Source organism: Lissotriton helveticus, chromosome 8, assembly GCF_964261635.1.
Source record: "Lissotriton helveticus chromosome 8, aLisHel1.1, whole genome shotgun sequence".
In the NCBI taxonomy this organism is placed as follows: Eukaryota; Metazoa; Chordata; class Amphibia; order Caudata; family Salamandridae; genus Lissotriton; species Lissotriton helveticus.
Genome location: NC_136069.1, coordinates 1,544,208,846 through 1,544,223,578, shown reverse-complemented (window position 1 = coordinate 1,544,223,578; position 14,733 = coordinate 1,544,208,846). Strand labels below are relative to the sequence as shown.

Genomic DNA, 14,733 nt, shown 5'->3' with positions numbered 1-14,733 from the left:
GTATATGCGAAACGGTCATTCCCTAGAGGTAAGGTTTGAGAGACAGTTGATTTTCAAGCATCAGTGTGTTTTTATTATTAGAGATAGTAAGTCTGGGTTTCCATTCTTTTGCCAGCATTTTTGAATAGCGGAAGTTGCGAGTGCGACTAAAGATACGGTAGAAGGTTTTCCTGTTCCAAGTCACTCACAGCCGACACCGAGGTAAGATGGTGGTGAGGCTCCACTGTCATCCAGAGTTACCCTCGACACATTTTCGAATGTTTGATTTTTCCCGTATTTTTTTGCAGGATCCTGAACGTTTTTGTCCTATCATTTAGTGAGTACAAGAGATGCTTGTTACACAAAGTGGTGGGTGACAGGGTTTCTATAGTTTTTTTCTTCATCTTGAGTTTCACCACTTTTAAACTTGTGTTGCTAAATACCCTGAGAACTCTTGACATTTTCTGTAAACATAAAAGCTGAAACTCTGTCCGTTTTTCATTTTCAACCCACAGGCCCCTGATGAAGAGCTCTACGAGCTCGAAATGCATTGGGCACAGAGAAGAGTTATCCGTTATTGATGTCAAATAATTGTGATAATGAATAATACTGTATTAGCAATGTTTTGTGATTTCAACAAAATTGATGCTGATATCAAAGGTTTATGAAAGTTAATGCTGTGAATCCATGAAGTAAATTTTGAACAGTTCTAAAAGTAAAAGTTTGATCATTATTACTATTATTAGTTTTGTAAAAGTGTGTTAAAACAAAGTTGATGGCGTTTTGAACAACAACTAGAAACAGTGCACAGAGGTTAAGTGTGACCCACACTTAAGATAGGTTATTCATTGCAGGCACGGTTAGGACAAACGTGCCACCTCGGTTGCACGCTGATGTTAAAAAGGTAAAACAGTTAAATTATTTTGTATCAAAACACATAAAAAGGAGTGCTTCTCCTATCCATTAATACTGCATCAATTGTAACCCATTAAAATCGATCACTCAAATTCACATACCACTTTAAACACCATTAATAATTCATCAATGTATAATTTGAATAAAGCATATACATTGTTCAATTAAGGACAAACAATGAGGGTGCTACAGTGTGAATAGGCGAGGGTGCAGTGCTCAGGTGATCATCATGTGCAAGGTAGTGAAATGAAAAAGCACATGTTAAAAGACTCCAGTGTCTGCTATTATTTCACAGTAAGAAGCAGGTGGGGTGATACTGTCCACTTTCCTACTAAATGTTGTCTTTGGAGGTATAGTGTATACAGGACAAAACTGACAGATTCATTGACATTTCGACACCAACGTCGTGATTTCATGGGGTCTTCATCAGGTCAGATAAGATAGGGAAGTAGCAACCCTGTTAAAATAGATTCAGATGACTGTGAAAACTTCAGGTGCAGCGCTACTGAACCTATTATTTGACATAAGTAGATCTGCTTACCTACATGTAATTTGTACACTGGAGTACAAAGGATTATTTGACAGAAAGGGTCAGCCAGATTCCATCAGTATTTAAATAAAGTCTGGGAAATTGAGGAAAATAAAAGAGCCGCTGGCTAGGCTTACATAATAAGCGTTATAATTTGAGGTTGAGCCTCTAACATGTTACAAGGTAAAAGAGTGCCTGATCCTGAAGTTGTTCCAGGATCATGTAAAATAGTGCAAAAAGTAATGGGTTTAGTTAAAGTAATTGGGGCAGCTACCTGAACTTTGGAGCATAGAAAGCTCAGTCAGCTTCTCTCTTTCCCATTCTACATCCTGTTTTATGCAGTCACACAACATTTAGGACCTAAAACTGTTACTGGTTCTTCTGACAAACACCATTCACCACTATTTGTGCCTCTCAAGAGGTTCTCTCAGTTTGCTTCCGATGGAAATAGCATTTGTCTCCTCACAAGGACAAGGAGCGCTGCAATATCTCCTTTCCTTCAGGATTAGCAAAAGGGCCCACCACTGTCACCTGGACCCTAGCCACATCTCTGTATTTGTATGAAATGTTGAGGTGAGCACTCCTAGAAGCCAGGTCACCTCAAGGGCGGCACAGTCTGTCCTGAGACACACTGCAGAGGGACACACAACAACACCAGCAGAGCAGACCACACAACTCACCAGTGATGCTGGAGAGGACCACCACACCTTCGACACCGACGTCCTGCAACAGCTCATGGACATCCTAGGCAACCCACTCCCAGGAACATGGTAACCAAGCTACATAGAGGAGAGCCCACCCCCTGCACAGACCACACAGCATCAAGCACCCGCCAGCACTTTGTAGATCCTTAGGTACTCACTGTTTGTCGTTAAGCCTTCGTCTCCCCTTTCCTTTCCACCTGACCTCAACAGGGCGGCACAATCCAGACTGCTTATTTTAGATTTCACTGCCATCGACCTCCTTAAAAGCTCCCCAAAGGAGGCACAGTCGAGCCACGCAGCACTAGAGACTGCCTCTCTGCCCCTGCCCTCTCTCCCAGCTGCCTGCTCCTAAATCTGGAGCCACGAGTTTCTCTTGCTTCCTCGCCCCGGACTCAACTTGGGCTGCTCATCCACCCCTGCACCTCTCGGTACTCCGCCTCCCCGTTAGGGGCACCCCGAAACCGGCTCAGGAAAACTGCACTTCTTCAGAAGCCTCTATTTCCCTTCCCCCCTCTTTCCCCCTCTCATCCTCTCCTCACTTCCCCCCTCTCCACTTCTGGACTGTGCTCCCTCCGTCTAACTCCGACCCGTCCCAGGCCTCCGCTAACCAGCTCCGCCCCGCAGCGGCTTCCGCCTTGCTCCCCTGGTTTCTAACTAGCCCTCCTGAATTAGACACTATCCTCACTTAACCCTCTCCATCTGCCCAGTTAGAATGCCTCCCTCCTCGTCTCCCTCCCTTAACCCTCTCTCCTCACCCTACATAAAACAGCACGGCCATAACTCCTTCTCGATCTCCCTCCCGCCCATCCTCTCTCTGAAATAAAAAAAAACCCTTAAACACAAACTAATCAGACAATTCCCGGAATCCCTATTTGCCGACCTTTACCACTCCTCCGCCTTAGCCCAAATAAAAATGGACCTCATATTCCACACAACCAGACCCACCTATTGGATATCAGTCCTGAGAGACAGATGCCAAATCACCAAAACGACAAAGACGACCCATAGCTGCAAACTCTCCTTTTACGCCCCCTGCCACTCTGTGGGATCACCTCGGTGACCATCTACTCTAACGGCACAGTCCTGAACCAAGCCAACAATGCCAACCTGGAAGCTTTTGAACTCCTCTTCCCCTCTCTACTAACTATCAGCACCCCCACTCCTCCCCCCTGCCCTCCGATCACCCGCCGCCTGGAAAGCCAATCCCCCTTAAGGAACTCTCACCACATTCCACCTCCTGCTACCCCATCCTCCGTAGCGCATCCTCTGATCATCAGAAATCCCCCTCTCTCCAATGATGCGGCTCCTCCCCCCGCTTTACCTCTTCCCCCTGATCTACCACCGGCGTGGAACCCCCCAACATCCTATGCTGGGTATCCATCCATAACCTACTCCGCAAGCCTCCCCCACCATCACCCTCCCCCTGACAAGAAAAATAGCCCATCTCTCCCTGATCCCTCGCATCCCTTGTCACTCTCCACAACCCAACCCGTCACTTCCACTAACAATATAAGTCATCCAAACTCCACCAGCACTCCCCCTCGCCAAAGAGATCACCCCCAGTGGCATCCCACCCCCGTCAAGAAGAGACCGATTGCCGCCTCACCAGCATTGAACGCCTGCTCTCCTCCTTACTACAGGGCATGAGTCCCATCCTAGCCAACATCCCGTCACTACCCCTCAACTCCACCTCCTGACCCTCTGCCCCCCCTACACCCCCCTTTGGCCTCCGAACCCCCTACCCCCTAAGAAGTCAGTCCACCCTCCCTTTCCCCAGGCCCTGATACCAAGGAGGGCTATGGAAGCCATGTCCCCGGAGGAAGCGATCGAGCTGGCCTCCCACTATTCCTCCCCTCCAACCCTTGACCTGCACTCCGCAATCCAGGTAATCACCGGGACCAGAACTGAGTCTTCTGTCCAGAAACCCCTCAGACCCCCCCTCCTCTCTCATCACCATCCCCATGGAACCAATGAAAGAGACCCACCGCACTAACTGCATGCTCATAAACTGCAGGTCTGCCTTGAAACACGCAACAGAAATATCCTAATCCATTCTCACCCATGACATTGACATTGCCTTCATCACTTAGACCTGGCTCAATGATTACTCCCCTCCGTTCCTGGATATACTCGTCCCCCCGGGTTCCTCTATCATCAAGAAAGATAGAATAGACCAAAAAGGCGGAGGCGTGGTAAACATCCACAACAATAACCTATCGGTGTCCGAAACCGATACCATCATATACAACTCTTTCGAATGCCTCACCGCCAAAATCAAAACCACCAACAATAACCTAGTGCACTTCCACCTCCTATACCATCCCCCAGGCAACTCCGTCACGTTCCCAGACCACCTATCAGACCTAATCGCACGTTGCTCGCTCAAAGATTCCAACAAGATCATTCTAGGCGACCTTAACCTACACTGGAAAGATAAGAACAGTGCTCCTCTACAAAGCCTTAAATGACCTTCTCCTTACCAACAACCTCACCCAGCACTGTTCTCAAGAAACCCTCAACAAAGGAGCTTCCCTGGATGCCATCATCGCGAATCATGACGCAATCACCATAGACCACATCCTGCCCGTCGACTTGTCAGACCATCACCATATCCTATTCCACCTCACTCATCAGACCTTGCCTCCGCCCTCCATCTCAAACCCCCCCTCATGGTCGAGAAACTTATCGCAGATCAACACAGAGGAGTTAGAAGAGAAAATATCCACCCGCCTGCCCATCTCCCCGGTAGGACTCTCCACTGAAGAACTCACAACCCACTACAACGTTACCATGTCCTCCATCCTTGATGAACTAGCCCCCTTGAAACTAAAAAAACCCAGGAACATTCCCTCCAGATCCTGGTTCAACAAGGACATTAATGAGGAAACAAAGCAATTCAGAGCCTCTGAACGTCTCTGGAGAAAAGACCCCTCCTCCAGCATTACAAGGAACTCAGAGCAGCAAGAAGAAAGTACAAACAACATATCAACAACGAAAAATCCAACTTTTTCTGCTCCGCGCTGAATCAGGCCAAAAACAGACCAAGAGAACTCTTTGACATCATTAAAAAACAAACGTCCAAGCCAACAACATCCCTCGTCCAGCCCTCAAAAACCTTATGCGACAACTTCGCCAACTTCTTCAAAGAAAAAATCTACTTGGTCAAACTTTCTCTCGACCTTATCCTTCTTCCCCCAGACAAAGACTGCTCTCCAACAAGCGAAATCCCCACAAAAAAAAGACCTGCAACAACCTGGTCCTCCTTTGACCCCATCTCAGAATCGGAGATCCGCAAACTTATCTCCCCTCCAAGCCATCGTCTCACAACCTCGACCCCGTTCCCGCTCAAATGGTCAAAGAGCTGAAACTCTCCCTAGCTCCACTTTGGTGCAAAATCATAAACAGTTCTCTAAAAACTGGCACCATTCCAGACTGCCTTAAAGTCGGCCAAGTCACTCCTCTTCTGAAAAAAACAGGTCTAGACGCAACCGACCTGAATAATTTCAGACCTATCTCCAATCTCCCTTTCCTTGCCAAAGTCATCGAAAAATGTGTCCATCGTGAACTGAACAAACATATTGACAACATAAATTTGCTTGACCAACACCAATCAGGCTTCAGAAAAGGATACAGCACCGAAACTGCAATCCTCAACATCATGGACGACATCTTCAACTCCCTCGACGCTGGCCACTGCTGTCTCCTCATCCTCCTAGACTTTTCAGCTGCTTTTGACACTGTAGACCACAGTCTTCTCATCAAAGCTCTCAAAGAACGGGCAGGCGCAGATGAAGTGGTCCCCCAGTGCTTCTCCTCCTTCTTCCAAAACCGCTCACAAAGAGTAAAAATCAAATCCTTTGCCTCTGAACTCGTTCCCGTAAACAGAGGCATCTCTCAAGGCTCCATTCTCTCCCCTCAACTGTTCAACATATATATGGAACCTCTCACCTCCATTCTGAAAAAAGCAAATATCCCCTTTCATCTTTATGCAGATGATACACAGATCTACTTGGAAACCTCCTCCGTTAACGACATTCAAAGACTCAACAATACCCTCAATGAAGTCCAAGAATGGCTATCAACGAACCACCTTAAACTCAATCAGGGTAAAACCCAGATCCTCCTCATCTCCAACGAGGAAGAAAACCCGCAAATCGTTGAATGGTTGAAAGCTATTGATGCCCTCAATGGAAATCTCACCCTGGCAACCTCGGTCAAATCACTGGGAATCACCCTTGACCACAAACTCTCCATGTCCAATCACATCAAGAACTCTGCCAAGAGTGCCTTCCTCAATCTGAAGCTCCTTAACAAAATCAAACCCCACATGCCTTCTTCCGACCTCCCAATCCCTGGTGTTGTCCAGACTGGACTATGGGAATGCAGTTCTCTCCGGTACAGCTCACTCTCACCTAGCCCTGCTCAAAACTACCCTCAAAGCTGCAGCCAGAATGGTCACCGGAATCAAGAAATTTGACCACATTTCTCCTGCACTCAGAGATCTAAAATGGCTCCCAGTCGAAATGCGGGCCAGTTTCAGAACTGCCTGCCTCACACACAAAGCCCTGCACACAGGGAAACCGGAATACTTAGCCTCCAAACTCAAGAAAGCCGGACAAGCAAGAAGCCTCAGGTGTTCCAACTCCCTCCTACTCATTCCCCTAAAAACGCGTAAACAAAAGACTGCTGCCCGCTCTTTTGCAGGAAACACCCCGAAAATTTGGAACGACATCCCAGTCAACATCAGAACCACATCCTCCTTTCCAAAATTCAAAAGCCTCCTAAAAACCCTATACCTCAACCGCGCTTTCCCGAACGCAATTACGTGACGCTCTCTCCTCCACCAGGCTGTCACCCGTCAGCGTGCCCCCAACGGGCAGCCTTAAATCATCGCATAACCACTACCTACGTCTTACCCTATCGCCGAACTCTCAACCCCTGGGTCGACACCACGAAGAGAACATTTACAGCACTAGTTTTGCCTTCCCTAGGATTTGAGACTACCTCCTGACCCTTCCTCCTCAATGCCTCGCCTCGGCCCCCTCGACCTCTCTACCTCAACGGCTCACCGCTGACACTCAGAAGAACTGTAAAGCTTCTTTTTGAACTTTTTCTTCCTCGATCGGCTCACCTCTCACACTCAGCAGAACTGTAAAGCTTCCCTTTGTAATTTTTCTGTATTTCTCCTTCCATGCCTTTGCCCTGTATTTTGTCTCCTCTTCATCATGTTGTAAAGCGCTCCGATACCGTTGGGTCTGGCTAGCGCTATAGAAGACTTCCAAATAAATAAATAAATAAATAAATTGCTCACACATCTAATCACTCCATTCCCAGACTACTTGGTCTGTAGTGCTGATCTCTATGTGTCCAATCACATTCAGATTAGATTGTGGAACATTGTGATATAACCATAGGCAGAGAACACTGTATGCTCTTACGTTATGGACAGGATACTACTATTCATAGATATTGGACTACCAGGAAGAAGGGTTCTGCAGCTTGCAGATGTTTTTTGAGATTTACATCACTACACATTACTGAGAGCCCTCGCGGTCCCTAAAAATGGTACCTTGCCTATCAATGGCACTTTAAGAGATGTACAAAATGTCAGTGTACATTAGATTCTTTTACTTCATTCACGGATACTGTATGTGGGTTTTCTGTACTAGCTGGATGATAAAAGGCTCACCTGGGTGAGTAGTTCATCCTTGCTTCACACAGCTTTTTAGTTCACACTATTCTCGGTCCCAAATGGCCACCGCTTGAATAGAAATGTTCTTGGGAACTTGCTTGGTAGGTGGGCTGTTGACACCATTCTGGCTTTGTCAATCATAATTATTATGGAAAACACCCATTTACTGATCAAATGGGCTGTGCAAGGTCATGCCACCATATTGTAATCAGATAGACCAGGTATGCCAAGATTATGCTGTAAAGTTTTTTAACTTATCCAAACTACCCTGTTTCCCATTTAGGAACTCACAACGGCCCTCCATCAAGGCCACTAATCCTCTATCTGTTCCTCAGCCATGGCCCAGGCAGGAAACAGTGTTTTTTGGGGGTCATTTCATAAACAGCTTGAGTATTTGGGGCTACATTAATTGTAACCCAATAAAATTGATCACTCAAAGTCACATACCACTTTAAACGCCATTAATAATTCATCAATGTATATTTTGAATACAGTATATACATTGTTCAATTAAGGACAAACAATGAGGGTGCTACATTGTGAATAGGTGAGGGTGCAGTGCTCAGGTGATCATCATGTGCAAGGTAGTGAAATGAAAAAGCACATGTTAAAAGACTTCAGTGACTGCTATTATTTCACAGTAAGAAGCAGGTGGGTTGATACTGTCCACTTTCCAACTAAATGCTGGTCTTTGCAAATATAGTATATGCAGGCGAAAAACGGACAGATTCATTGACATTTCGACACCAACGACGCTATTTCATGGGGTCTTCAACAGGACAGATAAGATAGGGAAGTAGCTACACTGTTAAAGTAGATCCAGAGGACTGTGAAAACATCAGGTGCAGCGGTATTGAACCTATTATTTGACATACTTGTAATTTGAAACTGACGTAAAAAGGATTATTTGACAAAAAGGGTCAGCCAGATTCCATCAGTAATTAAATAAAGTCTGGGCAGCCGCGGCCGGTAGTGGGAGTACCTGCCGGGCGGTGACGTTCGGAGTGGGAGGGGCAGGGGGGGGATAGTAATGCATGGATTATGGAGCTTTACAGGTAAGTAAACATATAAATAAATACAACGAATTTCGTTGCGTGCACTGCATCACAAAATGCGATGCAGTGCGCACAACGAAATTCGTTTTATTTATTTATATGTTTACTTACCTGTAAAGCTCCATAATCCATACATTACTATACCCCAACCTGCCCCTCCCCATCCCCACGTCACCGCCCGGCAGGTACTCCCACTACCGGCCGCGTCTGAGTCTGGGGAATTGAGGAAAATAAAAGCTGCTGGCTAGGCTTACATAATAAGCGTTATAATTTGAGCTTGAGCCTCTAACACGTGTCAAGGTAAAAGAGTGTCTGATACTGAAGTTGTTCCAGGGCAGGGAGAATAGTGCAAAAAGTAATGGGTTTAGTTAAAGCTATTGGGGCAGCTACTGAGTACCTCAACTTTGGAACATAGAAAGCTCAGTCAGCGTCTCTCTTTCTCATTCTACATCCTGTTTAAGGCAGTCACACAACATTTAGGACCTACAACTGTTACTGGTTCTTCTGCCACACACCATTCACCACGATTTGTGCCACTCAAGAGGTTCTCTCGGTTTGCTTCCTATGGAGACAGTATTTGTCTCCTCACAAGGACAAGGAGCACTGCAATATCTCATTTGCTTCAGTTTTAGCAAAATAGCCCACCACTGTCACCTGGACCCTAGCCACATCTCTGTATTTGTATAAAATGATGAGGTGAGCACTCCTAGAAGCCAGGTCACCTCAATCAATCAATCAATCAATCAGAGTCCTTGTAGAGCGCACTACTTACCCGTGAGGATCTCAACGCGCTGAGGGGAGGGGGTGCTGCTACTGCTCGAAGAGCCAGGTCTTGAGGAGCCTTCTGAAGGCGAGTAGGTATTGCGTCTGCCGTATGTGGGTAGGGAGGGTGTTCCAGGTCTTGGCTGCGTGGTAGAAGAAGGATCTGCCACCGGAGATCGTTCGTTGGATGCGGGGACAGCGGCGAGGGCGAGGCTGGCGGAGCGGAGCTGGCGGGTGGGGGTGTAGAAGTTGAGTCTGCTGTTAAGGTAGGCTGGTCCGGCGTTGTGGAGTGCTTTGTGTGCGTGGGTGAGGAGCTTGAAGGTGATCCTCTTCTCGACGGGGAGCCAGTGTAGGTCTCTCAGGTAGGGGGTGATGTGGCTGCGGTGGGGGACGTTGACGATCAGTCGGGCGGAGACGTTTTGGATGCGTTGTAGTCGTCGTAGGTGTTTGGCTGGGATTCCTGCGTAGAGTGCGTTGCCGTAGTCCAGCCTGCTGCTGACGAGGGCCTGTGTCACCGTTCTTCTTGTTTCGGTCGGGATCCACTTGTAGATCCTGCAGAGCATGCGGAGGGTGTTGTAGCAGGAGGAGGAGACGGCGTTGACCTGCTTAGCCATGGAGAGGGAGGGCAGCACAGTCTGTCATCCACCAGGGAACTTCCCACTGGCTGCATGGACTGTGTAGAATACCTTAGGCCTTCAGGCTCCAATCTCCAGCGCCTCTCAGTCATAATTTTTCTACAATATCAAATACCTCAGCACTATTTTGACACAGGTCAGCTGTCCACAGGGCAATTCGAGTGTAGAAAATGCCAAGACACAAAAGCAATATATAGCATTGACCTTCAAGAGATATCTAAGGACTTTCCTGATAATGGTGGCTAGCTCTTTGATGTCACACTTTCCTCTCTGCCTGCTTTGTTGTTCTTTGTCACCTAAATGTACCTCATTACCAGGTATTAGACATCACTGGACAGGCCTTCACCTTCCCTACTGCGTCTCCCTAAACCCATGTGCATCTCACCCTTCTATTGATTTGCATTTTGTTGACTGATTTGATGAGTCTACAGTGTGGTTTGTCTATAGTAATTAATACATCAGACAATATCTTATCAGTACTGTAACTTTTGATTTTTCTGCTCTAACCCAGTGCTTTGCTTTTTTCCACACAGCTCAGACCTGTGCAGCTATTTTCACATTCCTCCTCTTCACGCGCTTCTGGCTGATCAGTGTATTGTATGGGATATGGTGGTTCACGGATCTTGACACGCCTACTAAAGGCGGACGGCGGAGTCCACTAATCAAGCAAAGTGTTGTATGGAGATACATGAGGAACTATTTCCCAGTTTCAGTAAGTAAAATATTTTCAAAATGTTGGAGTGGTCTTGTACTTAAGTCAAAACCAATTACCTCAGACGTAACCGGCATGAAGACGTACCTGTAAACAGACCACCATAGGATAATCACAGTGGTAGGAAACGTAGTTACCTACAAATTCACACACTTTTTATCCCAACAGGGTTTACTCACCTGTTCACCACTACTTGACGTAGTATAACTCTGCAAGCATTTTCACCAATATGCTATATTCTTAATTTATTTTATGCTAAGCTAAACTATTGTCTTGAATGTATGGTTTGTTAGTATTGTTTAGTGTTTGCTTACTATGTTGTTGTTTTTGTTGTTTTTTATATTGCTATTTTATTGTTATTGTTATTTAGTGTGTATATAGCACATAATCACTCATGAGTGTGGTATCTCCGTCCTTTTAGTAGACTTTTGATCATTTTCCAAAGAAGCATTCCACTGGAAACCAACAACATTGCCGATATTTCGCAATCTTCTCTATTTTGCGATCGGTGAAATGGTTCTCCGTGGTTCATAATCACAAAGTATGATAGTTTGTTGCCTGAGGGTGGCACAGGCAACAATAGAGCAATAGCCCACAGGAAAGTGGTGTTGTATAGGACTTAGATCTGTCTGCATGCCTGTAGGTCCTCATTGCTACCACCACATCTAAGGTGCAAACATACCCTGTGTCTGTAGAAGTGCGTAGTAGAGGAAAAGAGCGACACAGGAAAGTCCATGTAAGTCTACAACAGCTAAGAAATATGAGATCACTGAAAATGATGGATGGCATTCACAGGTGTGGACCATCTCATGGTGACATTTCAGTATTGCACATCATTGAATCTAGGCTACTGCAGGGGGGTGCTGTCAAAGAAAAGTTAGCATTTTGTTCCAGTTTTATTATATTTCAGTATTCTACATAATGTGAACCAGGCTACTGCAGAGGGGGTGCTGTCAAACCAAAATGTATTTTGTTCCTATTTGTATTATATTTCAGTATTCTACATAGTGGAATCTAAGCAACTGGAGGGGTGGTGCTGACAGACCAAAAATAGTATTTAATTCTTGTTTTATAATATTTCAGTGTTCTACATCGTGTAATCCAAGCTATTAGTATTTGTTCTAATTTTACTATATTTCAGTATTTTACAACGTGGAATTTAGACTAATGGAGGGGTTGTGCTGTCAAATCAAAATGAGTATTTTTTCAATTATATATTTTTTTTAATTATGTTTCAATATTCTACATCATGGAATATACGCTCTCAAGAAAAGTCCGGTGCTGTTAATTCAAAACGAGTATTTTGTTCCAATGTTATAATATTTCAGTATTCTGCATAATGGAATGTACTGTGCTGGAGGGGGCATGCTGTCCAATCAAATTATGATGATACTAAAAGAAATTAGGCTTATCGACAAAATTAAAATCATGGGGATCATTAGACAATTACATAAATTCCACAAGCCTGTAACAATTTGGGAGAACTAGATATTCAAATGTAGTTAACCTTACTCAGCAGTGTCTCTAGAAGTGCAATTATTGCAGATTCTAAAGTTGTACAATGAAGTCCACTGCTCTCTGAACACTTCCCACCAACTCACTCACACACATTAGAGGCTTGGTGGCTAAAGTCCTTTGGGATTTGGCCTTGTGTGATAATTGGCTATTACAGATCTATCTCCCTCCAAGATAAGACACGAGCAAAGGTTTTGCACATCTTAACTTATCTTAACTTTTATTAGGTAGAAGGGACATTGGCCTATTGGTGTAGCTGCAGGCACCCTACAACCTTTTGAAAGCGTTTCTAGAAATTAAAAAATAAAAACCCTCACTGAATCTTGGCAGTAGTTCACATGTCTAATGGGGTTTGAAGAAAGGGGGGAGTATGAGCAAACTGCTGGCAACCAAGTTTATAAGTTTATCATTTGAAATGTGATTGTCCTTGCTCCAGCTCTTCCCCATGCATGCTGCACACACTCTGCCATTGTTGGGGCTGATTTAGATTTCAAGGCAACCAAATGTCTTCTATCTGGCCCATATTAAGTCTTGTTGAAGTGAGAAACCTTTTTCACAGCCTTTTCTTTACATCCGACATGCATATTTATATTTCTTCGTGTGTTTTGCCTGCGGGTAAAACATCTCAAGCAAATGCATTCTTTGTTGGAGTCTCTGAAAGTGAATGTCACAAGTTGACTTTGGCCCACATGCATCATTGTTACATTTTGCACTACCTAATTTGCGAAAAATAAGGAATCGCAAATTAAGAAGTGCAAAATGCTATGCATCATTATTTTCGGTATTAATTTGTGATTCGGTAAAAATCGCAATTTTTACCGAATCCCAAATGAATACCGAATTCTTAAGTTAATTTTCGCAATTCCCATTGATTCCTATGGGCCAAAAGGCCCATAGGAGTGAATGGGAAGGCATCAGCAAATTGCGAGTGGCACTTTGAAAATGTCATGGGTGCAGGGGGGGGGGGGTCCAAAGGACCCCCTCATGCACCCCTGAAATGTATTTTTCGCATCATGTTTCACACACACATGTCCTAAGGACATGTGTGTGTGAAACATGAATGTTGAAAAAAAAAATATTTTCAGCATTTTAAACACTTTTTCCAAATTTACCGAGTGGTTCAACCACTCGGTAAATTTGGCACCCTAATTGCGAATTTGCACTTGTAACAGTAATGATGCATTGCTTTTAAGAAATCGCACATCTGCGACTTCTTAAAAGCACCCACAATTTTAGAACTCGCAAAAATGTTACGAATTCTAAAATTGCTTCATGCATCCCAAAAAGCACTTTTGCATTCGCAAACGGCCGATTTTAAGGAATCGCACCGTTTGCGACTACAAAAATGCTTGATGCATGTGGGCCAATCTCAATTTGCGATTCTCAATTAGAGAATCGCAAATTGAGATTGCTATTTCAAGGGTGCCAGGGTGTCAAAAGGACACCCTGTTGCACCCCTGAAATCTGCATATGGGTACATCTTGCACACACACATGCCCCAAGGGCATATTCTGTGTAAAATGGAACTTTGAAAAATGCACTTTAGTGCATTTTTCAGTTTTTGCAAATTACCATGAAGTTCAACTTCATGGTAATTTGCAACCCCTATTAGTGAAATCGCATTTTTTTTTTTACTTTAATGCATTGCATTCAAGGAATCTCAATTTGAGACTCCTTAAATGCAATAGAAATTTAAGTAATCGCAAATTTGCGATTTCTTAAATAGCGATTTTTGCATTTGTGATGATGCATCCCAAATGCAAAAATGCCGGTCGCAAAGGGGCAGATTCTGGGAATCTGCCCCTTTGCGAGCGATTTTTAGCTTGATGCATCTATGCCTAAGTCCTTTGTTTTGTAAGGTAAAGGGCCAGATGTAGGTAGGTAAATACCGGTCGGTAACGGCCGAAAATCGGTAAATATCCCGTTACCGACCGGTATTTAGCCCTTTCCAATGAAGGAGGCTTCAAATAAGGATTCGGTAATTTACTGATTTGTTATTTTAAGGAATCAGTAAAATACCGATTCCTTAAAATAACGAGTCAGTAAATTACCGAATCCTTACTACCAATGTAGGTAGCACTCAAGTGAGTGCATTTTTGCATTAAGGAATCGTTATTTACCGCCAACACAAGTTGGTGGTAAATACTAACAGCCTTATTCATCAACGGGCCGTTTTGCGAGCCCCTAATAGCGAATCATAGCGAATCGCTATTAAGGACTCGCAAAACGGTATTC

The 14,733-nt window shown here is 44.7% G+C and overlaps 1 protein-coding gene across 1 annotated transcript in view; it reads left to right on the top strand.

Moving 5' to 3' along the window:
• MOGAT2 (monoacylglycerol O-acyltransferase 2) overlaps positions 1–14,733 on the top strand; it is a 501,244-nt gene that overhangs the window by 139,817 nt on the left and 346,694 nt on the right. The window contains exon 2 of the mRNA XM_078658533.1: positions 10,805–10,983. Within this exon, the coding sequence (XP_078514659.1) occupies positions 10,805–10,983 (179 nt within the window). The remainder of the gene's footprint in view (positions 1–10,804; positions 10,984–14,733) is intronic.